The 27,681-nt window shown below is 34.2% G+C and overlaps 3 protein-coding genes across 3 annotated transcripts in view; 2 read left to right on the top strand and 1 right to left on the bottom strand.

The window, feature by feature from the left end:
- LOC144448233 (serine/threonine-protein kinase D3-like) overlaps nucleotides 1-2,936 on the top strand; it is a 46,329-nt gene extending 43,393 nt beyond the window's left edge. The window contains exons 14-18 of the mRNA XM_078138396.1: nucleotides 222-320; nucleotides 577-737; nucleotides 1,128-1,234; nucleotides 1,800-1,885; nucleotides 2,125-2,936. Coding sequence (XP_077994522.1) covers nucleotides 222-320; nucleotides 577-737; nucleotides 1,128-1,234; nucleotides 1,800-1,885; nucleotides 2,125-2,310 — 639 coding nt within the window. The 3' untranslated portion in view covers nucleotides 2,311-2,936. The remainder of the gene's footprint in view (nucleotides 1-221; nucleotides 321-576; nucleotides 738-1,127; nucleotides 1,235-1,799; nucleotides 1,886-2,124) is intronic.
- A 6,921-nt stretch (nucleotides 2,937-9,857) lies between these two features.
- On the bottom strand, nucleotides 9,858-15,189 carry LOC144453669 (DNA replication complex GINS protein PSF1-like). The gene is made up of 8 exons (XM_078144999.1): nucleotides 15,062-15,189; nucleotides 14,335-14,399; nucleotides 13,732-13,827; nucleotides 13,335-13,425; nucleotides 12,661-12,741; nucleotides 11,728-11,760; nucleotides 10,699-10,773; nucleotides 9,858-9,923 (listed from the first exon to the last, which is right to left on the bottom strand). The coding sequence occupies exons 1-8, from the start codon at nucleotides 15,143-15,145 to the stop codon at nucleotides 9,858-9,860; spliced, it is 591 nt and encodes a 196-aa protein (XP_078001125.1). The 5' UTR covers nucleotides 15,146-15,189.
- Nucleotides 15,190-15,407: 218 nt separating this feature from the next.
- On the top strand, nucleotides 15,408-26,894 carry LOC144453575 (lysophosphatidylserine lipase ABHD12-like). The gene is made up of 12 exons (XM_078144895.1): nucleotides 15,408-15,594; nucleotides 18,057-18,193; nucleotides 18,738-18,843; nucleotides 19,548-19,667; nucleotides 19,925-20,001; nucleotides 21,419-21,548; nucleotides 21,817-21,854; nucleotides 22,181-22,260; nucleotides 24,129-24,208; nucleotides 25,213-25,291; nucleotides 26,238-26,365; nucleotides 26,767-26,894. The coding sequence occupies exons 1-12, from the start codon at nucleotides 15,500-15,502 to the stop codon at nucleotides 26,813-26,815; spliced, it is 1,119 nt and encodes a 372-aa protein (XP_078001021.1). The 5' UTR covers nucleotides 15,408-15,499; the 3' UTR covers nucleotides 26,816-26,894.
- Nucleotides 26,895-27,681: the final 787 nt, after the last annotated feature.

The following is a 27,681-nucleotide window of genomic DNA, read 5'->3' on the forward strand; positions in this document are numbered from 1 at the left end:
TTTAGATAATTTTAACACATGAAGACTTGGTGCAGTAGTCTTTTATTATCTATGGTGAAATAACTTGACCTTGACCTGTAAGGTCAAATGACTATTCCAGGTTATATCTTGCATATGACCCAAGTCAGATTCTTATTTTCAGCATTTCCTAAGGTTAATAGTTTTTTTTTATCAGACTCTAAATTTAATTGTTATTTTTGAAATGATTTTTCTTCCCTCAGATTCTCATAGCTTTGAAATACCTTCACAGTAAGAGCATTGTGCATTGTGATTTGAAACCAGAGAATGTGCTTCTGTCATCGGATTCAGATTTTCCCCAGGTGAGAGATTACTTTGTCAACTCTCATTACTGAGAAACAGCTGAGGTCTGCTGCCTTTTTGAAAGCATCATTGTTGAAATTAAGACAATCAGAGGCATTGAATAATGAGAAAAGAAAAGAAAGCAGTTTTATAGTACTCTGTGATTCTCATTACTTTCTCATCCACCATGACAAATATTAGTCAATCTGCTACAAGGACCTCAACTTTAAGTCAGGCAACGTTTCACAGACATATAACATTTTCATTGTTTTACAGGTAAAATTGTGTGATTTTGGGTTTGCAAGAATAATTGGTGAGAAATCTTTTCGTCGTTCAGTGGTGGGAACGCCAGCATATTTGGCTCCTGAAGTACTAAGAAGTAAAGGTTATAACAGATCTTTGGATATGTGGTCTGTTGGTGTTATTATATATGTAAGGTATGTAGTTGGCTACTTTCTGTGTCATACACAGGTGTCTAGGCAAAGAAGGCAAGATGACCACCATGATTGATATGCAAATTAGGTCTAAACAATATGATTTTGCTCAGAATGATGTGAAATGTATAGTTGATATTTTCTCAGGCTGTTAATTGCCTCTCTTGTAGAAACTGACATATTAGCATGCCAACTTCATTGGCACTTATTTTTGGTGTTGCTGTTGTAAGTGGTGCTTTCCCTTTTAATTTGTGCATTTGACATTTGGCCAATATTTATCTATAAATATGTTATGTTTCAGTCTGTACTTTACATATAGTGTGTATTTGAACTTGAATTATGTGACCAGAAGTGTGTACATTTCATGATGTTATGTTTCAATGTTCCTTACAGTTTAAGTGGTACTTTCCCTTTCAATGAAGATGAAGATATTACGGATCAAATTCAGAATGCAGCTTTTATGTATCCTCCCAATCCCTGGAAAGAGGTTTCACCAGAAGGTAGGGGTCAGATTATGTATGAGTGTACGGTGTGTTTGTGAAAACACATTCAATCTGATAAACAGGGTCATGTTTCCTCCCCAGGAAATAATGGTATGGTCATTAGAAATCACACCACATATAATCATGATGCTGTTGCTGTTGTTGTTGTTGTTGTTGTTGAGCACCTGATGCACCCACCTTGTTTTTAGAACTCAACCAAAATGACAGGGTTTGATAGCTAACATTACCAGGTTGCCGTAATGTTCATACCTGGCCTAGTCTGAAACTGCACCCAATAGGCATTCCTGTATTATGTCCATTTGTACAGTAGAAGTCACAGTGTGATCCCAACTACTTCATACATGTATATAGTCACCTTGAAAGCTGTCTAACTTGTTAGTCCAATTTACAATGAGTAAAATTATAGTGATACATCAACAAGTCCAGGCTTATAAAACACTTACTACAGCAGTATAGCATTAATACTCTAAAATATCAGAATACCTTTGTGTCGAGAGTATACACAATTGATGTACCTAAGTAAATTCTATAGTCTTACGAAGTTTTTACATTTACTTTGCAGCCATTGATGTTATCAATAACTTATTGCAAGTCAAGCTACGTAAAAGATTCACTGCAGACAAATCCTTGGCACATGTATGGTTACAGGTAAGAGATGTCAGTTTAACTGTTTATTCTCAAATCTACAGTTTGTCAGTTCAGTTCAAACTTACAATAATGTACAGTATACAAAGATTGTAGAAATAAGGTGACACACAGTCAATAATTTTGTTCTGTCACATAGTTGTGCCATATGCTAACACTGTCAGCTCCATTCTTCTGAACAACAAACTAATGATGTGTCAGAGACCTTAATTGTAACATTATTGCACTGTTGTCCACTACAGGACTACCAGTTGTGGGTTGATCTGAGAGAGCTGGAAAAACAAGCTGGAGAAAGATACCTAACACATGAAAGTGATGATGCAAGGTGGGAGGCATACAGGAAAGAACACATAGACGGCAAGAAAAACAGTCCCATGCAAAAACATGGTGAAAAGAGCAGATTCAAAGATAGAATTAGTACTTTATAATAAAAAAAATAAATAAATAATAACACAAATGATACAGTCTGATGGCAATAGCTTAGTGCCTATGGCATTGGCAGTAGCTGAAACTCAGATAAATACATCAACAAAAAATGGTTTAAACTGGGCATTTAAAGGGTAGCACAGAGAGAGTATTAAAGGGGTAATTAATAAACTCAGGCAGTGTATGACAACTCACATACATGTAGTATGAAGATTCACACTTATGCAATGTGCTATCTAAGTGTACATTTTGTTTTTTGGCTTTATGTACCCAGTTTGTTCATTACGCAATATACAAGGAGACACCCAAAGATCTGGCAAGATGAGAGGTATCAAAGTCAAATTTCAGTTCCATGTGAAGTCACACTGAAATAGTGCAGTGACAAAATTTTGGAGATTGTCTAACGAGGATTATTAGTAATTTGATATGAACATTTACTAAATGAAAAAAAACGTAAGCAAACTGAAATGTAATTGTTACCGAGATGTCTCAGAAAAATTGTGACCTGGTTCTGAAAGTGTCAAAGTTTGGTTTACATTTATTCATGAAATGTGTTGTGGCAAACCTTGAACAGTCTTTGAAATTTGTCAGAGATGGTTAAATTTCTCTCCTGAGTTGTATGTTTAAACTTAAGCCATTCAGTTGTGTAATGTCATATTTGGATAGATCTTATCACCAAAATATATATATATCGTCAATAGTACTGCAACCTTGACTGATTTCAGTCAAACAAAATAAAAAACCTTGATGACTTTTCTGTAGTTGAATACAGAAATGCTGGAATATCCAACATGACAATGTAATGAATTTGTCTATGAAATGTATTTGGTCGAAAGTGAACTATTACTGAAAAGAGTTAAACATGACTGACTTTTTATCACTGGAATGTATTTGGTCAACTCCGACTAATAATAGTCCAAACCTTGAAGACTTTATCACCAGAATGTATTTACTCAATAGTCAATAATTTCTTGTAAAAAGTAACAAACCTTGACAAATGACAAATTATAATTGGTCAGCCCACAATATTGTTCTTTAACTGTTGCGTGCTACCAGGAGAACATAATTTGTTTAGAAAAAAGGCAGCTATTATTACATCTTATTAGTGGTTCACCACTGTAAGCAACTATTGAATTCAATTTTAAAGTATTGCACCAAGTGCAGACGTTACTATGACAACTCCTACAAGTACCAGGATATGAGGCTTTTTATATGATTGGAAATAGATTGATCATAGAACAAATTCTTGAATTTTAATGATAGGATTTAAAACAATAGAAATCAAATGATAACAAAATACCAAAAAAAACCACAAAAAACTATAGTCAGAATTTTTAGCTTGTATAAAGTGGAATGCTAGTATTGTATTTATTGAGAAAGATGTTACATCTTAAATTTGTTACATTTTATTATTGCTGATCTTAAATTGGATGACTTCAGTAGATCTCATTTTTCCAGAAGTGGTTATTCTATTTATCAGGATGGGTGCTATTTGCTTTTAAAGTAGTGAATCAGAAGGAGGAAGGGTATAAATGCCAGCTGAAAAATCTGGAGGATGGACCAAGACTATCTATGACCACGGACGATTTTTTGTTTCTTTGTTAATTTTTTAAGTTAGCGTCCATCCTTTACTGTGGAAAACACAATACAACAGTATTACTTAATGTGTCTGTCTTCAACAGATGTATAAACTTCAAGTCAAGTTTTTGATCAAGCATGCACTTCTTTCATTCAGTCATGGTGAAATCGTTCAAAAGTTGTGTATTTTAAAAAGTATATTGCAAAATTGTTGTCTCTTACAAGGAAATGTGTTCCTTGGTTGTTTCTGTTTTTTCAGTAATAATCCTTTTAATTGTGTATATCAAGAAATGCACAGGTCTTTAATAGTAGTGTGCAAGGTGGATACTATTGGTACATTTTCATCTGCTTTTACATTTGATCTTTGATAGCTCCACCCCCACCCCCACCCCTGGCAATTTAGCTTGTTTCTGTCAGTCAAGTGACTAGGATACATTTTAGCACAACTGCAAGGAATTATCGTCTGCCAGTCTTTTTTTAAAAACTTGCAGTCACCTAAAAAAAACTACTAATTTTGCTGACTGGTGCACCAACCAGTTCATTCATGTGTTTAGAATGGGACAATTTTTATCTATTTTGCATATGCAAATGAACTCATTTTAGACGGACATTCATACATGACAACCTGATGCCACACAGCTGGTTCAATGTAATCTATGCTGTGGTGCTGAGAGGTTTACAAAAACAAATCACGAATGCGTACATCAAGTTATCAACTGTATGGGTAAAGAAATGTGGTTATCCTTGTGACTTCACAGGTTTACAAGACTAAATTGTTTGATCATGATTATGTAAATCAACTCATCTACTGTGGAATATAGGAAAGTGAATCATAAAGAAAATCAGCCAGATGTAAACATGTAAATTAGTTTACTTCATATGTAAATCTTAATGATCCAGTGACCTGACTGCTGCAGTCAATACAACAGTTGAGATTCTGAATGAAAGTGTTGGCAGGAAACATTTATGATCATGTGAATGCACATCAATATTTTCAATTGATAAATCAAGTCATAGTTTTGGTCATAATATATGAGATTTTAGAAATGGCTTTTGCATGGGAAGTTCAGCTTGTCCTGCTTCCTGTTATCAAGTGGATATGACAATTTGAAAAACTGATTCAGTTAGCCACACCTCCAACAGCTGTTATCAGAACACTCTCATAAACTGATTAGTCACACTGGGCATCATGATTACATACATACTGTTTTAAGTATTATAATGAAGTCATTATTTAAATGAATGCACAGCAACTGATGAACACAGGAGTTAACATTAACAAACAAATAATTCAGGTCACTATCAAGATGGACATCACAGATGCATTAACTAAGAGCTATTTACAAGTGTTGTAAGTGATATTTAGAAACAAAACCGAGATTGCAGAAATCACTGTTGTCCATATCTGAATAGTGACCCAAGAGCCTTGACCCCTCTACATGTCTATGATACACTCACTGTGATGATATACATGTAATGTACATATGTTAATGTAAATCAAAACATAATATCCACTTGATATTGGAAGGAGGACAATCTTAGGAATACAAGTACATATCCAAGTAACACATCAGTGCTGGAAACAGGCTATTCTATATATTGACAGAGAGTATCAAACAAGAGTTTCAAATCACTTTGAAAAAAGTCAAATGTATTCTCTGTTCATTTTTCTGCATTAGCTGTAACTAGATAATTTGTTTCCATCAAGAAATGAACATCGAATTCAACTGACTTGTTGAATATGTTGTATGATGGCTCAAGTTGGTGTTTGCATGTCATGCGCAAGGCATCTTTCTTGCAGAAAGTTGGCCTACTAACCTAAATGTTTTGACCTTATTGTTTCAAGAAATCTCTACTTTACTGAATTGGAGACCCCATAGACAGCCACGACTCTTTTCGTAGAAGTAAATTTACAAATGTGTGATTTAGTCAATTTCAGAATGTACATCAAATGGTAACAAAAGTTTTTAAAATGTTCCTGTTACAGCTAATGCAGTTTTAATGAGCTGTCATTCACAATTCATTCAATGTTCCTTGTCATATTAACTTACACCCAGTTGTGCTTCAGTGCCATTGGCACTATTTTTGTTTATAAACACTCAGTACATTGTTTATTGATTTGTAGATTTGTGGATTTTTGGTACATAATTAATCGTAGACAATGCTAGATTACAGTTGACATTTTATATCCTAGTCAATCATGACCATTGTTCTTTTTATTGTTCAATTTTTTAAGTAGATGTATAGACCCAACAAACCTTATTTGATTCTGTGCTACAGTGAGAGGGGTAATATGGTGACATGTACCTTAGCAGCAGTTGACATGCCACATAGTAAATAACATGAATTGGCAGACATTTTGATTAGTGATGGACTTCGTTGACACTTTGATTCAGTGTGTGTAAAACTTGATAGACATCTTGATTGACACCAAGAGCAGGGACAAGATTGACACTCAGTGTAAAGGTTTGTTAGACATCTTGATTGACACCACGTGCAGGGACAAGATTGACACTCAGTGTAAAACTTGATAGACATCTTGATTGACACCAAGTGCAGGGACAAGATTGACACTCAGTGTAAAGGTTTGTTAGACATCTTGATTGACACCACGTGCAGGGACAAGATTGACACTCAGTGTAAAGGCTTGTTAGACATCTTGATTGACACCACAGGCAGGGACAAGATTGACACTCCGTGTAAAGGCTTGTTAGACATCTTGATTGACACCTCGTGCAGGGACAAGATTGACACTCAGTGTAAAGGTTTGTTAGACATCTTGATTGACACTGACTAAGTGTAAGGACTTTATTGACATTTGATTGACACTAAGTGTAGGGACAAGATTGACACTTGATTGACATTTATTGTAAAGACGTGATTGACATCTTGATTGACATCCAGTTTTGATTGACACTAAGTGTAAGGACTTGATTGACATCTTGATTGACATCCAGTTTTGATTGACACTAAGTGTAAGGACTTGATTGACATCTTGATTGACACTAAGTTTAAGGACTTGATTGACATCTTGATTTACACTAAGTTTAAGGACTTGATTGACATCTTGATTGACATCCAGTTTTGATTGACACTAAGTGTAAGGACTTGATTGATATCCAGTTTTGATTGACACTAAGTGTAAGGACTTGATTGACATCTTGATTGACATCCAGTTTTGATTGACACTAAGTGTAAGGACTTGATTGACATCTTGATTGACATCCAGTTTTGATTGACACTAAGTGTAAGGACTTGATTGACATCTTGATTGACACTAAGTTTAAGGACTTGATTGACATCTTGATTGACATCCAGTTTTGATTGACACTAAGTGTAAGGACTTGATTGACACTATGTTTAAGGTCTAGATTGACATCTTGATTGACATCCAGTTTTGATTGACACTAAGTGTGAGGACTTGATTGACATCTTGATTGACATCCAGTTTTGATTGACACTAAGTGTAAGGACTTGATCGACATCTTGATTGACACTAAGTTTAAGGACTTGATTGACATCTTGATTGACATCCAGTTTTGATTGACACTAAGTGTAAGGACTTGATTGACATCTTGATTGACACTAAGTTTAAGGTCTAGATTGACATCTTGATTGACATCCAGTTTTGATTGACACTAAGTGTAAGGACTTGATTGACATCTTGATTGACACTAAGTTTAAGGTCTAGATTGACATCTTGATTGACATCCAGTTTTGATTGACACTAAGTGTAAGGACTTGATTGACATCTTGATTGACATCCAGTTTTGATTGACACTAAGTGTAAGGACTTGATTGACATCTTGATTGACATCCAGTTTTGATTGACACAAAGTGTAAGGACTTGATTGACATCTTGATTGACATCCAGTTTTGATTGACACTAAGTGTAAGGACTTGATTGACAATGTGATTGACATCTTGATTCCTTAGTGACTGAATGTTATGTGAATGACAAGTAGATAGTGGCCAGGAGTGTGGTTAATCAAAACCTCACTTAATAAATAGACAAATGTGTTACAAAGGTTAGGCAAATCAATCAACAAGTTATTAAACTGCATATGGTAACAATCAGAATTCATTTTATTTTAAGTTTTACCATCACAATACCAGAGGTTTATATAGTTCACAAACAATTCTGGTTCTACTGCCACTGTGAAAGCCAGACAAGAGGTTGACAAAGTAAGATGGTCCCAGGGTAGATTTTAGTACATGTTGTATTTTAAATAGCACCGTTAGCTTTCACATTTCAAACTTCAGTGTATGTATTGTGTCTTCTGCTTCTTTTTTATTCTTATTTAAAAAGTGAATATTTTTTAGTTCTGTATTTATTTATTTGTCAGTGTAATATTTTTAGTCTCCCACAGTGTTTGTTGCAACTTATATGGACTTCGAATTTTTCTTTGTTTTTTTGGAGATCTTTTATTTCACTTTAATTTATGTTACTATTTTCCATCATTTGATGGGAATGTCTTCAAAGTGTACAGTTCCCATGTTACTTATTTCATTAAAATATAAAAAAAAAACACTGACAAAGTATCAAGTTGTGGTATATTGTTACCCCAATCCTGTTCTGCATGTCCAGTTGTGAAGGTGTACACATATGAAAGACAACCTATAGAACTGCATACTAATGTATGTATATACACACACAATCATAGCAGTGGGGGAGAACTTTACAAGAGTTTTTAGTATTACAACACATTGCAACCATGGACATTTTATGCCTGTTTTTCACACATTTGTTGCCACCAGGTCAAGACGTTAGACAGTAAACATTGTCTGATGTCGGATTCCTTTCAATTTTGAGTGAATTGATGGTCCTTGCCTATGGTCATACATCCATGCAGTACATGACATTTTGATTTGTACACAGGCAGTTTTAACTAAAAGTGTGGAACCTTTAAGTCGGCTTTCATTCATTCACACTTGGTGATTGATATCAAAATGATTATAGCTGATCACAGACATAAAAGCCACAGGGAAAGGGGGTATGAACACTCGTACCTAGTGGTCAGTCGTATCTAGACCATGGAATCCACAGGGATAGGGGTTATTAATTAATACTCATACCTAGTGGTCAGTTGTATCTAGACCATGGAATCCACACAGAAAGGGGATATGAACACTCGTACCTAGTGGTCAGTTGTATCTAGACACAGGGAAAGGGTGTATTAACTAATACTCGTACCTACTGGTCAGTTGTATCTACACCGTGGAATCTACAGGGAAAGGGTGTATCTACTGCTCAAACATAGTGGTCAGATATAAATAACAAACAAGTAATGTAGTACACCATTAACCAGAACTGATTTATGAGTTCATGGTTACATTTATTGACAAGTTAAAGCAGTTTTGGAATATGATATTGATAATATATTTCATAATATATGTGTTATTAAAAACACAAAAATGTGTTGCAAGTGTGATATATGGAATATCTTGATATATTGACAAATAGTGGAGCACAGTATTTTAATACAAGCTTCAGTGTTTTCATTACTGCAATCACATCTTATAATCTTCAGAAATATTTCAATGTCTTAATATAATTTTTTCCTTAAAAAGGCTCAAAAACAGCAGAAATTCCTGATGTTCTGTAAATTTTGAAGTAAGTTCTTGATATATTTCACTTGCTTAGATGTGCTATTATATGCTAAACTTGAAGGACAGACTTTGTTATGGAGATCTCCAAATCTTGACAGGTAGTCTACTGGCATGTCATTTTCTGTGTAGATCTTTTTTGTGTTGTAGGGATGTCGGGGAAGAATTTGATGATAAAAAAACTTGATCCTATTTCTGCTGCCAGCAATTCCAAGAGGAACCGGTTTTTGTTGGTGGCAATTTATCGATGAATCATCCATTATAAGTATAAAGATTATAAACTCAGTTGTGCCACTTTAAGTACAAAACTTATGAACTGGGCTTGTGCCACTTTATGTACAGTATTTATCAAAGACAGGCAGTGTCATACAATATGTTCCAATATTCCTTGTTTTATAAGGTGTTCACACTGTGATCTCTGCAGAAAGTGCTGTAAAATAAATTGATAGACATATATATTTCACATCATTCAAACTGTGATAGAAATCACATAAATTACAATTGACAACCCCACGAACCTATGTACATGTAGATACAATCTAATGCCATGAACCTATGTGGTAAAGACAATTTAATAGTTTGCTATGTACCTGTCTATGTACATCTACTACAATATGTTTGTACAAAAACTGCTATAAACCTTAAAAGACCTGTTGCTGGTTCCAAGATGCATTGCGCATCTCTCCATACAATGCCATGTATTCTGTACATGCGACGGGGTTTGCACACACTACTCAGGGGGATGGTTGTCACATGACGGCACCCTGGGTTTACCCGTAAAATCCCACTCTGTCATCGATGGCATTCAGTCTTTGTTGTATAAAATCACCCATAATTAAAGAGGTCAACATGTCTTACCATCATTTCCTGATGAAAATGTTATTTCAAATGTAATAAAGACAAAACAAGACTAAATCTAACAACATAAGCGATGTTCTCTCACGCAATGCATCTTGGAACAGGAAAATCAGCTATTCAAACTCAGTTTTATATGTTAACGAAACTACAATTGTCATAGACAAGAATACATACAAAGTAAGAACTTACAATGTTGTCATTATCATTTGATTTGATTTGATTTCACTTGATTTCTCATGCCTAGCCTCTTTAGTTAGGTATTTACTCTTACTATGCATTGGTACATTTACTTTCATATCCAATATTTTCATGCAAGAATTTCAAAGATTGTCTTTTTATTCCTGTACCTGACTGTTTTTCTTCAGTAAAATGATGGTGCCATCCTCAGTTTCAAATTCTCCTACGTCTACTAAACACCTAACCTAGAAGTAGAAGAAATATGACAAGTTAGGTACATGTATGTGTGGATTCAAATTCTCCTATGTCTACTAAACACCTAACCTAGAAGTAGAAGAAATATGACAAGTTAGGTACATGTATGTGTGGATTCAAATTCTCCTATGTCTACTAAACACCTAACCTAGAAGTAGAAGAAATATGACAAGTTAGGTACATGTATGTATGTATGGATTCAAATTCTCCTATGTCTACTAAACACCTAACCTAGAAGTAGACAAAACATGACAAGATAGGTACATGTATGTGTGGATTCAAATTCTCCTACGTCTACCAGACCCCTAACCTAGAAGTAGAAGAAATATGACAAGTTAGGTATGTGTGGATTCAAATTCTCCTACGTCTACCAAACACCTAACCTAGAAGTAGAAGAAATATGACAAGTTAGGTATGAGAGGAGTGTGCGGGTACTGTACAACTACCACACTAATGCACAAACCCTGTTTTCTGAACTGTATCACTGTATAAACTGCCATTTTCACCACTTCCAAGGTGACATTTCACTTTCCGACACCAAATACATTACAACACGTGGACTGAATATCAAATTTATCAGGTGTGCACATTTCTTCTTAAATGCATTAATGAATAGGGTATGCTTGTCTCTGAATCTTTTGCTTCTGATGTCACTGTAGTCATGGTGATGTCACTGTAACCATGGTGATTCAGAACAAAAAGTTTTGAGAACACTGTCTAGTGAGACTCTGAGAAGAAGACTTTCCTTTTTTCAAGTTTATCAGATTTCAGGTGAGTAGCAATTTCTACTTTAAATTCAAAAGTTGCTGTCTGACAATGTCACACATAGATGACATCTTCATATAAATATATTTTGAGCTTTATTTATTGTAAAGGGCTTTATCCATTTTTTTTATATAGATGTGATTATGTCACTTATTATGAAAATAAAGAAAATGACTTACTTCAATATATAAGGATTTTGGAGGCTGCATTTCCTGAAAAAAAAATGTCTAAAATTCAGATCTGTCTATGCTAAGGACTGTTGGGTGTGTATCAAGATGGACACAGGGTAGTAGACTCTACACCTCACCACACCCCCATTACCTATATCAATTCTTAAGACTCTCCTTTTCTGTCTTGCTAGCCAATACATAAATCATAACATCAAATGCCTTCCTATAAACTGGTATTAAAAACGCTGGTTTACATGGTATTGTTTCGTTAAAAAAGGATGGAAAACTTGGAAACAAATCCATGGCTGATTGTGTACTCTTACACATTTGAAGATTACAGGATAAATGTTTTCTCATTATAACCACAAATTAAACATAGTCAGAAACCACGAAGCTACACATGATAAATATAATGGTAAGTGTACAACTTGAAATGCAGGTAAGGAACTTTTCCCTATCAAATTTCACCCCTAAATACTTTACATGTAACTACTATTCCACAGTGGTATAAACTTTACTACACTTTATCAATTCATCACTGAAGATGAATACAAAAAAAGTACATTGTACTATTCTTATATAATCTGAAACATGGCTTCTTAATTTTTAGTGTCACACATTATAATTCTTTGGTTGATAACCCGACAAAACAGACTTCCCAATAGTGGAACAACAACAAAGTGGAGGAGGCTGTGACATTAGACTAACTGTTATTACTGATAAATTAGTTGGTCTCAGTGTTACCTAGACTGTAAGATATGTGTTGTGTCACCACATCAGCCAGCACTCATTGAGAGCAGACTGATTTAGTTTGAATAACAATGTATCTTACAGTCTAAGTGTTATCAAATGCAAAATTGTCATCACTCATAAGATTTGGCAAAGTTTTCTTCAAGAATAGTATATGGAATAAATAAAAAAGTTAGGTATCAATAAACATACCTGTGTCAAATTTAGACCTGTGTCACCAATACTTTTCATGTAATCTCCAAGTGACTTGGAATACTTGTTGAACCACTGTACCTGTATGACAACAATAACATGTTATTAATAGTATATGTCAGTTATTGGAAAGACAATAGATTATACAGTTTGGCCTCTAGGAGTGCTGTTCAGATATAGATTTTTTATCTGATGTTAGGGCTGTGCTGCAGGCAGAGGACATGTGGTTACTATACATATTTTCATTTCACCACTATCATATGAAGATATTTATAATTTCCTTTTATTTTATATATTTCATTAAAAACACAGTATTATATATTACTACCCCAATACAAGCATACAGATTGGGTCCTAACAAGGCAAGGAAGGCACAATTGCCCATACATCAAGTATTTTTTATCACATGTGAAGTAAACGTTTATCTGATGTGTGATAGCAATGTCCATTTACATTGATAACATTGATTGTTGTAATGAGAAATAATCTGACCATTGGAGGCACTAATTTTGGGTGCACACCCTCGATGTTGTTATTCATCACGCTGTAAGATAGTGCTTACAGCTTAACACACAAGATAAGTTCCCTTAAAAAAGATACAATAGCCAACACCTAGAATAGTCATTATAAGTAACAAAACAGTCACCAAAAATGCTCCAATATAGCTACAGTACCTCTTGCTCTGACAAGTTTTCTTTGATATCTCTGGGCAGGGCAATACCAAATTCCCATCTCATCGTACGTATTCTCTGTATTCGATTGTATCTACAAATAACAAATAAATAAAACACCTTACTTGATTTGTATTGACATGTCTAGAACAAAATCTCATGGTGAAAAATTGCAAACATACCTTTCAAAGTTTTGCATTCAGAAATGCAGGTAGCTGAATCTCAAATAAGAATTCATGTCTATGAAGCTAAATAATTTGAAAAGACAATAAGAAAAAAGATATTATTACACCCCCCCACCCATGAAAAAAATACTGATCATACCTATTCTTTCTATTTTTGAATTTTTATATTTCTTGTACATGACCAAGGTGAGTGTAACATAACAACATGGACTTACAAATAAGCCAGCAGACACCTCTTGTTTCTCTCCAGACTTGCATGTCGCAACTGCACTCCAGCAAATAAACCCTGTTCACCAGTAACAGTTGCACCCCTAGTAACAAACATGATAACAAAGAATTAGGTTGGACCATAGACCCTCCACCAACTTCAAGGGTGGTTGGTGGAGGGGCTATGGACTCTATGGTTGGACAGTGTACATATTCCAAACCAAAACGTTTTCAACAACAAATGGAAAAAATCATGATTTCAGGTACACAACTTATTTTTGGATATATTTGTCAAGATCTTGAAACATTTTTTTCATAGTTATTTTTGTTTCATATGAATAATTACACTTGTTCTATTTTAAAACTGAAATATATTTCATTATCACCTAATATCCTGGAGACATGTAGCATTGGCAATTTGCAATGCAACAATTCAATGACACATGAACTATGTAATTGCATGTCTACAAGAGCATCCAAAACTGTAATACTTTCACTTGAAATGAATCAATTTTAGTGCACTTGACCACATCATCCCATGTAAAATAACTACAAGTTTCAAAAATATTTGCTGTACTCCAAATGATTCAGTTCTTGAGTTATTTACTTACACATCTGCTTGGTTTTCTTCATATAGTGCTCGCATTTCTTCTAAAACTTGCCTTAAAGTGTCATCCTGCAAAATGTGAGTCTATTGTGAGCTGGACTGCAAGATTTGTCGTGTTATGACATCCTATCAACCACCCCTCTCAGTGAAAGAGATCTGCCAGTATATGGAGCCCCAATACAGTACATCTTATACTCTTGAGCATATGTAGTCTTCTCTCTATTGAGTATTGTCAGTACTGGCCATTGCAAATTATTGGCCATGTATACTTTGTCTACATCAATTTTGTCATGTTAATTAAAAATGCCTTATCACAGTATTTAGTGTGTATCAATAGCTTATTATTAAAAATCAACATATTTGACATGATAACACTTCATATAAAAGTTCATTTTATTTTGCTTTGTGTACATGACCATGACATGACATGCTATCTGGTTTATTAGATCCGATATAGAGAAATTCATGAAATTGTGGAGTTCTAAATGGTAAATACTTTGATGTACAATTAACTACATATATATAACCATAGACCCTCCTCCTATGAATTGATATGACACTCCAGGCTGCACGGTCTATGCATCAACAGTACAAGTACTAGTAGTACAACGTCAGAGTGCAGTCTACGACAGACCTTGCACTGCATTGAACAACGCTACTTGATGTGCCATGAACTTTAGATTAATTTTTCTTCTGATTAACAAATCGTGACAATTACATTTTACACTCACATTAAACGGAGGTAATGTCCCTTCACTTGACCGATGAATCTCTCGGATAAGCTCCAAGGCTTTCTCTCCAAACATCTTTGCCATGGTGGCGGGAATCAGTATCGTGTTTTGAATTTACCACTCTGCTGTCACCATTGTGTTGTACATAGACTGTGTGTTCGAATTCTGTTGACGTGCAGCTAAATGCCTATTGCATGATGTGTTATCAATATAGATTAATGATTGAAACTATTTCAAGTTTATAAAAGTAAGGTAAAATAAAACACCTCACTAAATTATCATAACTCTGAGTATCCAATTGTTTTTCATTTGTCGAATTGTGGTACGTGTTATAAGAGGCTGTGAATTTCACATACCGTCTGCATAGTATGGCACTCAAGCTGGCAAATATCAAAGTGTGAATTGTTTCAGGTAGCTCTTGGCACGTCAACCATCAAAATGCGATTGAGAAGTGGCCAAAAGACTGGGGAGGGAGATGAGAACCCTATCGAGCAAGCACCCGAAAAAGAGAAACCAAAAACAAATCCAGCAAGGTTGGTCACTTCGCTACACTAAACCGTTAAGTGGTTAAAGCCTGGGCAAATGGAAAGTGTTCTTGTACAGTTCAGATACATGTATGATGTACTGAGATAGGGCCAGATCCTAAAATATTCCCGCACTACGATAGATATAATGTAAGGTATAACAAGCAGTTCTGTGTGTTATTGAAGTATAAATATTCCGAGTTTAACAGTTAGTCAATTGTATCGTGAATACACTCCAGAACTGGTAACCGAGCTGGGAACACGTTTGTTTAGACATGTTTAGCATATGATATCATGCTTTCGCTTAGCTTGCCTGTCAGGCTTCTTAATACATACATGTATGCATTGTTCACGATGCTTTTGAATAATTATAAAGGCATTTTTCAGTCCGATAATATCACTTTGTTGACACACTACCTCAGCTCAGAATAATGAACATGCACTTATGAAAAATAAGGAGGTGAATCATATGCAAATTATTGCAATGCCAAATAGATGCAATTAGTTTAGAGGTTGGATATACGGAGAGCATATACATTCATTTTTTTTAATGTCGTTTACAAAATTTAAGAATGATTCCAGTTTTAATATCTAAAGGGGTTTCCCTCCCTTGCCTCATTTACACATCTATTTGGCAAGGATGGGCCTGCCTTGAACTATTCAACCAGCATCCAATTAATATTATCATTGATTGTGTCATAAAGATGAACAATTATCAGCAAGGTAATGGTGTGTAATTCTAATGAAAACACCATGAATGGAATAACCTTGGGTAGTGAAATTGGCTGGCAGTTGGCCAATATTAATATTATAAAGTTATGCCATTCAGCAAACTTCACAACACATGCACACACATACTCTTTCTCTCTGAAAGTACCTTACATCATGTTAAATAAAATGATCAGATCAACATGTCTTGTAATTTGATGTATCATATCATATCATATCATATCATATCATATCATATCATATCATATCATATCATTAAATTTATGATACCTTACAACCATTTTCAAGTTGCATCCATCAGGAAATCCTTTACTAGTTTACATACACTATACTTTGTAATTTATGTTTCAGGTTTAAAATCAATAAAATGTTACTGGTATACCACTTTACGCCACTTTGCCCCCAGAGTCTGTTAAAAATAAAATAAATACTAGTACACATAAAATAATTGTTTATTTGTAAATATGAGTAGTGATATTACATAATAATTTCCACTCCATTTATGAAATGTGAAAAATGGTGGCCTCTAAATATGAGAACAGGATATATAAATATAGGTCACAGTCCTGTATACTTTGTAGTGACCTTTGAACTATTGTCTAAAATAACTTCAATGAATAACTAAAAGATTAAAATAGTTTGTTTACAATTTAGTTTATGATACCATGTATTTTACCAATAATATGGTTCCATGTGGAATGTATAAGACTTGTTGAGAGGTTCAACCACAAAATGTCTCAATTTTCAGTGAAAATTGTGCAGTTCTATCCAATCACTATGTCACAACAGATATTGAGTTGGATTTTTCAAGAAATCGTTTTCCTCAATGATGTCAGAACGAGTTTGGAAAGATGTTAACATTAAGAAAGTGGCTCAATTCAAATTTTTCTGTTATATGAAAAATTGCCACATCAGTCAAATTTATGCCAATGTAAACTCCAGTTCATTCACAAATATCATGAGGTCTATGATGCCAAGCATTATATCTTTGGGTGTAATGATGTCACCTCTTTCTGGAAAAATATCAATTATGCCATTAAGTAAACAAAGTATTCAATATGAAGATTAGTCTCTGTTGGAGATATTTTGTTCTCAGAATATCAGACACACGTCATGGAATTTGCTTCTTTTGCTTTCACTTAGTCTGGATGCCAGCGTGGCCTCTAACTAAACCAGCAAGTGGAGGGGAGGTGTAAATTGTAATGAGGCCATATAGGAACTAGACTAGCTTTCACTATACACAAAACAAAAGTCACTAATAATGCCCAATTTGTTAATTATCCGCAAGATGAGCTGTTGATGCTGAAATACTGTTACAAAAGAAAATGCAGTGTCATTACTGAAATTAGCAATTGTTTTTGAAAGATTTGTAAACATTTTTTAAGTGTATTATTTATGTGCCTATAAATATCTCATATTGAATTTTTTTAAAATTAGGTTTATATTATCAGTTATACTCTGTTTATACGTCTTTGGACTTTACACCACAGTTGTCTGTAAAATATCAAAATTTATTTTTAAAGTCATATGGGAACAATTTATACATGTAGGTGAGTAGTTTTACAGTTGTTTTTCATGGAACACGTAGTGACTGGCTTGACTGGGAGCATTCCTAGTCATTCCGAAGAGACTGGATTATAGATAACTTTGTACACAGATACCAAAATGATCATAACAAGCTTGTTTGATTGTTCTACTACTAATTTGTTCTTTTCTCTCTCTTTCTCTTTCTTCATTTTTAGGGGTAGAAGAGGGCTATTGACACTACTAACATTAGTAAAATACATCTTGATTGCCATACTTTGCATGTATCTATCATTTCCATTAGTTTTGCATACATTTCCTATTGTACCAAGAGAACTGATGTTCCTGAGTCGAGGTGAGGCTTTGAATAATTCCCTACAACCATCTAGTAATTTCCACTTTCACAAAATGATAGGAATATCTTTTACAAGTGTCGCCAAGAAACTGACTCCTGTTATCCAATTTTATGATATTTCTTTCTTTCAATATATTTACTTTTGTGATGTTAATCATTTGGGGTAATGAATATCAGTCAGTCAATTATATAGCTCTGAATTTATACGCTACTGGGTTTTGACATTTCTTCTCCCCTCTACTATGGTTCTTCCCTGTTTCAAACAGCGAGACTGCAAACAGCTTTCATGTGCACAGATTTTGGGAATAAAAACCACCCATATCTTTGCTAATGTCTGTAAAAAATACAGAAAATAACTTAAGATCATTAAATTCAACCTATGTCTTGTCTATTCTGTCATTTCTTGTGTAATGGGTCATCACATGGTTGAACAAATGAACATTCGAGGCTACATATGTTACGACCAGTGTAGACAAGAAGCGTATAAATCCAGAGCTATCAATTATAATGCCTGCATATCTCTTTTCTTGTTTCAATTTTTCAGTAAGGTGGCCATATTATGTAGATTTTGATCATCCAGAAAATTATAATTTGTCAGGGGGTAGAAATGTGTTGGTAAAATCAACAGATGATGCTACACTAGGAGTATGGTAGGTAAACCTTGTGTTCATACCTTTTATGTAAAGTTGACCTTTGAAATTTTGAAATTGTCAAAAGTTGCAGGCATGACTTGTTGGTCAAAGGTTGCAGGATATATCAACTATAGAGGGCAGTATGTCATGAGGGCAGTGGTTCATCTCAACTACTCTGTAGACAATCATGATTTTTTTCAAACTTAATATTTTGTGATGTATATAGATGTCAATGTTTTGTCTAACATTTAGAAACCTTTGCATAGGTTGTCATCCGTGCCCTATACTATAATTTTGGTCAGGAATTTAGGTAGCTTTTGCATTTTTATCACCTAGAAACACTGATTATACTGCCATGGGTTATCACCTATTGTCAATTGTTGACTCCTCTATAGTTGCAATAAACAATGTGTATTCATCATTCTATTCTAATCCAGTGCTACATTTGGTCAACAATTTCCTGTGCTTTGTTTTCAGTAATTGTCCTAGACATTGATAACCCTTAAATGCATCAAAGCCCTAATGTTTCATGTAGTGTGACTCAGTTAAAATAACTATTGACTGGAAGATTTGTCTTGTGTGCATACCTGTAATCACTTACTTTGATGGTCGTGGTGTAGTAAGTCATTACTGGAAGGCACACTGATCATTCTGTCTGTCTACTGTTATTGTTATTACACATTGTATTGTATTCACATCATTAATTTGAATTTCTTTGATAGGCAAATATTACCAAAGCGTTTGGCTGAAAATGGCAAAGAAAAAACAACAGAATATTATGAAAAAGCTCTATCTGATGGCAAACCTGTCATTATGTATTTCCATGGTAACTCAGGAAATCGGTATGTATTATTCCAAGTCTTTACCAATCACATAGTAGATATCAAATCATGAGTCATAGCCTGTATTAATTTTAAGTAATTCACAATGTTTATTCACAGTTGTTTTTGTTTCGGCTGGTAGGGGTGGGGGATAGGCATGGGGATGGGTTGTTGAGGTGATAATTCATAGGTTTGGGTAGATGTTATCCACAAGTAGTCATCCTACAATATATTAACATTCAGCTTTCATGGTTCTTCATTTCATTTTCACTGTTCAGGGCGAGAGATCACCGAATTGAACTTTATAATATTTTAGCTGGACTTAACTACCATGTCGTAGCTTTTGATTATCGAGGTAAGTATCCACAAATCACTTTTCCATTTCTATCATAGAGCACTTGTACATCGAATAGAACTCTACCATTTGTTAACAAAGGAAGATTATCATGTCATAGCATTTGATTATCGAGGTAAGCAAGATTATCATGTCTAAGCATTTGATTATCGAGGTAAGCAAGATTATCATGTCATAGCATTTGATTATCGAGGTAAGCAAGATTATCATGTCTTAGCAGTTGATTATCGAGGTAAGCAAGATTATCATGTCTTAGCATTTGACTGTTGAGGTAAGCAGTTACATTATTACATCATAGTGTTTGATTAACAAAGTAAAATTATGATATTTTGAGGTTAGCATTAGCTTATCACTGTCTCTTGATACAAACTAGATATCACATCAGAGTGTTGATTATCAAGATTATGACGTTGATATATAGTTAGTTTGATTATCATGATTATCAAGATTATCTCGATCGCAGTTTGATTATCAAGATTATCACATCACAGGTTGTCACATTTATAGTGAGTTTGATTATCAAGATTATCAGTATATGTCACATCACAGTTTGATTATCCAGATTATCACATTTGTAGTGAGTTTGGTTATCAAGATTATCATGTCACAGTTTGATTATCAAGATTATTACATTATAGCATATTCATTTTACATTACTGTATGCAGTCAAAAGGGTTAGAAAAGTAAACAGGTGTAAACAAAGTCCCAGTTGTAAGAATGTGAACAACCATCTTTACAGGTAACAATATTACTGCCAGTCAGTTGCAGATGAAGTGTATTTATCAAAGATATTGCTTTCCATAGCAATGTAAAATTTTATGTTTTGTTGCGTCTTTCATACAACTCAGTCATGACATTCGTGTAACAATGCATGTGTAATGTCTAATGAATTGAAAAATATAATGATTTATACAAGGAATACTGTGATTTGATTGGGTCTACAGAAATTGATGTGAAACATACTGTTATTTGATTGGTTGTACAGTAATTTATGCAAAACAATACCTTGATTTAATTGGTTTAATGGTAATTTATACAAGATACATGTATGGTGTGATTGTATTGGTAATACAGTGATTGGATAGGTTATAGAATAATTAATGCAATACATACTGTGATGTGATTGGTTGTACAGTGATTAATGCAACACATACTGTGATGTAATTGGTTGTACAGTAATTGATGCAACATATACTGTGATGTAATTGGTTGTACAATAATTGATGCAACATATACTGTGATGTAATTGGTTGTACAGTAATTGATGCAAGGCATACTGTGATGTGATTGGTTGTACAGTGATTGATGCAACACATACTGTGATGTGATTGGTTGTACAGTAATTGATGCAACACATACTGTGATGTAATTGGTTGTACAATAATTGATGCAAGGCATACTATGATTCGATTGGTAGGCTATGGAGATTCAACTGGTAGGGCAGATGGTGCTGGTGTTATGCAAGATGCTGAAGTTATGTATGAATGGCTGAAACCAAAAATTGGTGTTTCCAAATTATTTTTATATGGTCACTCCCTTGGCACTGCGTAAGTTTTGAACTATCATACCACTACTAAGACACTATCAGCATTACAATGACATTATTTCATATATGTTCAAACAAAAGTTCTATTTTTGTAAGGGGTAGGAACGTGAAAATATTTTGAAAATGTGGACCTTGCTAAAGTACATTTAATACAGTGTTCATGTTTATAGAAAATGTTCAGCCATTAATAATAATCAATAGAAAGCATTATTTGTATTAGTAGGAAATGTTGCTTGACAGATAATGCTATTTTGTGATTACTCTTTCAGTGTCGCAACATCGCTTTCAAGAAAAATATGTGAAAAAGGTATGTATGATTGCAATGTATCTAGATTTGTTTGTTGCAGCATAGACCATGGAGTAAACAGGGTGTACAACTAACAGCAATATCAAAGGTTGAGGAAGTATCTTATGTAGCATATCTTCATTGCCAACAAATTTGTATAACAGCCTAAAAGCAAGCATATAGACCACTCAGTTTTAGCTCAATTTTGCTATCATTTTTCTCATTTTTGAAGACTTTTGAAAAAAGCTCTGTATATAGCATCATTTTAATGGTTATGACCACAGTCAAAGCATCAAAATCAGAATTTTTGATCACTCAATTTACTCTTCAATTATTTGGTTTTATAGGGTCATGTCCCAATGGCTTGATCCTGGAATCACCATTCACAGATGTCAGAGAAGAAGCCAGCAACCATCCATTAGCAAGGGTAAGAACATAGACTTTTGAAGTATGAGACATATATGTTATGATCAAATGTAGGAGATGTATTAAAACATAAAAGTGTACACTTGAATTAAAAGTCATTATTAATTGGCAATATTGGGGACTTTTTGTAAGTTGTAGTAGATAACGGTAACAGCACCAAAATCTAAAATACTCTACATTTTTCAAAGTTACCTTTTATCCCTGTTGGTATTTATTTGAACTGGACACTTAATGTTTCATGGAGAGAGTTGAATATAGAGGAGGGGAAATTGTTTTAAACAGAGAAGATGATGTATTTCTTTAAAATAATCAAATAATTCCTTTCGACAGTGAAATGTGTTTGCTTGCTTTGAATAAGTAAATGTAATTTCAATGGATTTTTAGCTTTGTGCTGAGTAGAGAATGCATTAAGAGATATCAATTTATTTTATATTTAATTTTAAAAATGTAATGTAAGTAGCTAAAATGTAACATTTTCTTTCAAAATTTTTTTTAAATAAAAAACTGAAATTATTGAGACAGGAATTGAGGGCAATTCAAAGGTTCATCAAATTTCAGGACATGTATGCACATGATACGTGTCAGTGTGTATGACAAGAACACATTGAATTCGTCATCAAGATAATTACCCCCAAAGGTGTTAATGCTATATATTGCTACCCTGTAATGTCTTCATTTAGACAATGATTCTCAAAGGGTGTTCTTTTTATACATTTATTCATAGACTTCGTGTAGGGTAGGGTCTGTGATTTAGTCCAATTTGTAATTTGTTAATTACCTTCACCTCCTCAAAGATTATTTATGTAGGTAGACGTGTTATTTTTAGTCTGTGAGTGTATGCTATATTTCCTGATTGCCATTCTGACCTTTTACAAAGCATATCCTGTCAACAAGACGCATTAAGGTTAAAAATAGCTATTATTTCTGTACTCTCTCATCCTACTGTAATTCTGTAATTATTGGTACCTGTAACAGTATTTCACCTCAGGCTACAGGGTCAAAATAGAACAAGAAGGTTGACTTATTCTTGGTACCTGTAACAGCATTTCATCTCAGGCTACAGGGTCAAAATAGAACAAGAAGGTTGACTTCTTGGTACCTGTAACAGTATTTCACCTCAGGCTACAGGGTCAAAATAGAACAAGAAGATTGACTTATTCTTGGTACCTGTAACAGTATTTCACCTCAGGCTACAGGGTCAAAATAGAACAAGAAGGTTGACTTATTCTTGGTACCTGTAACAGTATTTCATCACAGGCTACAGGGTCAAAATAGAACAAGAAGATTGATTTATTCTTGGTACCTGTAACAGTATTTCATCACAGGCTACAGGGTCAAAATAGAACAAGAAGATTGATTTATTCTTGGTACCTGTAACAGCATTTCACCTCAGGCTACAGGGTCAAAATAGAACAAGAAGGTTGACTTATTCTTGGTACCTGTAACAGTATTTCACCTCAGGCTACAGGGTCAAAATAGAACAAGAATGTTGATTTATTCTTGGTACCTGTAACAGTATTTCACCTCAGGCTACAGGGTCAAAATAGAACAAGAAGATTGATTTATTCTTGGTACCTGTAACAGTATTTCATCTCAGGCTACAGGGTCAAAATAGAACAAGAAAGTTGATTTATTCTTGGTACCTGTAACAGTATTTCACCTCAGGCTACAGGGTCAAAATAGAACAAGAAGGTTGACTCATTCGTACACACATCTATAGTATAGTAATGTGTGAAGCGCATGGAGTAGAAGTTATGTTGTTGACTAAGAAATCGAGTGTTAGTTATTTTTATGATGTGCCTAGGCAGTAATATTCTATTTCAGATACAGTGAATTGACTTCATGTGTTGTCTTTCTTTCATGTTATAGTTTTGGAAGTTTTGGCCAGCCTTTGACACATTATTCCTTGGTGCATTTGGGGAATTTGAGCATTATAATTCAACAAAAAAGTAAGTAGAGTGATCTAAAGCCACAGTAGCATTTCCATGGTCTTAGCTTCTCAACAGACTTAGGAATAATGCCATGGATTTGTAGTTACCTCAAATTCCCAGATTTCATCTGGATGAACTGGAATAAAATTGTTTAGATTGATGTAAAATTGACTACATCTGATTAAGTTTTTTTACTTGACTTGTTGCATTATTTGCTCAATGTTTTATTTGTATGTGGTGCAACAAATCAAAACATAAAGTAAACAAAACTTTCATTTGTTTCATTGGTTTGTGACTATTGGAAACTACTCTCCTTTGACTACACCAATTCAAACAGAAATGACTGTGTGTCTTTGGACATAACTTTGTATTTAGCATGGTATAGTTTATCCCAGGTGGGCACTTCATCAATTCAAACAGAAATGACTTTGTGTCATTGGACATAACTTTGTATTTAGCATGTTATAGTTTATCCCAGATGTGCACTGAGTAACACTCAAATTGAAAACATAGGATTTGTTCATTGGATACAGTTTCATGTTAAATATGTTAATCTGTACCCAGCACTTGAGTGGTCTGGTAATATTCAGTTGGACAGATAAAAGATTGTACAGCTTTTGACAGGAAATGAGCCCTAGAATAGTTGAGTATTGAAGTATGGCTCTGTAAATTATCTCTTTTGAGGGCCAAAGCCGATGGTACTCTCAACCATTCAATTTTGGGCAATGTATGTTTACTGCTTTCATTGGTTTGGGTTCTATCAGTGGCTGAGATTTAGAAGTAGACAGAAGGACTTTACCATGGTGAACTTTGACTTGAAGTTGATGTAAAGCCAAATTCATGTATGAATCTGATAAAACACCGCATTCCTAGATATCTTTGTAAAAGTACTGATAATATAGGCGTGCAACACCTTGCCTTTAACTGTCAACAACAATGTACAATACATTAATTGTATTTCCTGAAATTGACTGTATAGATATGTGATAATAAATCTGAATATCTTTTACTTTTTTTTTCAGTATTGAACAAGTCAAATGTAAAATTTTAATCATGCATGCCCAAGATGATCTTATAGTTCCTTTCAAACTTGGGGAAAAGGTAAGTTAGATTTGTCTATATTGTCCTGAGAAAATATAAAGTGAGATGAATTCCAAGTTATACGTTGTTAGAGTCCTTCAAAGATAAATACACCCATCATTATATATATAACTGCAGTGCTAGTTGTCAAAGTAAAGAACTGGTACAGTTCTCCTTATGAAATAGGGCTATATGACTTTGTCTATGTCAAGATTTATCAATAACATATTTTTGTGTTATCTGTTATAATATAAGTATTTAAAATTAAACTCTATACACCAGTGATATTTGAAAGCAGATTATTGTTTACTCACCCATTTACTCTATTCATTAATAACATGTCTATGGAAAGATGACTTGACGCCTTCTGTACATTCTGTTGTGTTCTCTTTATGTTTACCATGTGTACTTTGCATTATGTTTACGATGTATACTTGGCATACCTTGTGCACCTGCTATACCTAACAAGAACTTTAGTTCCTTTGGCCCAAACCCAAATATTTCTGTCCTGTAAACCATAACAACACCTGTTAAGGTCACTGGAAACAGCCCTAAAGTGATGTGTTGATATGTGTGTGTGTCAATGGTGATATATGATATGGAAAATATTTACTAATTGTAGGCTTCGTGATAGTCTCTAAGGTATGTCATGTCAGGGTGCCCTCATACATTGGCCAACCCCTTTTATGGACTGTTGAGGGCAGAGTGACATTAGATATCTTACTGTCTAGCCTCTCGAGTACTCATACTTCAATAATTTGGCTCACATGTATCAAGACATGTTCTTAATAGATGAAAAAGACTGAAACCTTCTGTTGATCCCAGCATTGAGATGGGGAAATAGATGTTATATAAACAATTTTTGTAACGTTTTCTTTTATCAGTCTAGTATTGTGACTGTGATTTTTTTTTCTATTTCTTTGTCAGACCTACCCCTCTGACTAATCATATACGTTTTTTTCTGTAGTTGGCCAAACATGCTGGATCCAATCGAGCAAAAGAAGATGGTGAACTGAAATTTTTTGCTTTCAGGGGAGACCGAGGTTTTGGACACAAGCATTTGTGTAGAGCAGAAGAATTGCCAAGTATTGTCAAGTAAGGATGGCTTTGATTATTCATCTTTAATATTTATAGGCAAAATTCTTAATTATAAATCTGTATTCACAATATTCAAACAATTAGGAGTGAATCTCTTAATACATTAAAATAATCTGTCACCAGCTGGCCTATCATCTGACCAAATATCCTGTTGGGGAGGGGGGGGGGGGGTCAGAACCAATACTGATACATAATACATCACTTGTTCACTACATTCACAGCTTTAAGAAATGAACCAGTGACAATGTCATAATTTCCATTGAGATCAAAGCTATAGCATGATCACATCTTGGTTAACACACATTGCCAAAATCAACTTATGTAAATTTTGAAAGTGTAAGGAGTGCAAGTACATTGTATTATGAAATCTCAATCATCAACTTTGTTTTTGTCTACAGGAAATTTATAGAAACTTCCCGCGAACATGATGTTGTGTCCAGAACTTAGAAATACAGCATTAGATGGAAGGATGTCTCAGGGACCTTGCATTGCCTTCCTATTTATAGAATCCCTTGGTGCTTCTCTGCTTGGACTGTCATGTCTCTCCTTCTTCTAATGATACCAGATCATGAGTTTATAATTCTTGCAATTTTAGGCCAAAATTTTGGTTTAATTATACAGAATGATTTAGAATAATTCAAAACCCATAAATGATTGTAAAAGGTAAATGTATATGGGTGAGAATTTGCTTTCTTTTTCTGGCCGAATTATTTGTTATATATAGTGTGTTCTGTCTTGTCTTTGTATGTGTTCTTAAAGTATATAACATTGGTTAAGTACCTTATTTTAAGTATCTTATTGTTTACATGGTAAATTACATGTAGTTGATGGCATCCTTCAGAAAATTCAACTCATGACAACAAAGGCAGCTATTATTTATCCAGATTGAGAAACAAACACTTGAAGTAACTCACTTGTTTTTTATAGATATAGCATGCCACAACATGGCCATACATTGTTGGCAGTGTTCTCTTTATATACTTGTCCCATACTGGGATAAATCATAGCTTTGTATACATGCCATACAATTACAGCCATCTTTAATGATGAAGTAATTACCCTATTAGGCAATAAGGTGTCAATTACCATCAACCAATTCAAATAAGTCATGTTGGGGCATGTTATAAAAACTACTGAGCTGCATCAAGGGTTTGGTAATATATGGCAGTTATAGAATTAAAGAGACTGGCTAGATGTGAAAGTTTTACTGTATTGTTGTAGTTTAATTTGAATATTTACTATTGTGGTGTTCTGTTAACTGAAATATGTTTTATAATTACTAGTTGTCAATCATGATGTCTGTAGTATATCAG

This window comes from Glandiceps talaboti, chromosome 2 (genome assembly GCF_964340395.1).
Source record: "Glandiceps talaboti chromosome 2, keGlaTala1.1, whole genome shotgun sequence".
Lineage (NCBI taxonomy): Eukaryota > Metazoa > Hemichordata > Enteropneusta > Spengelidae > Glandiceps > Glandiceps talaboti.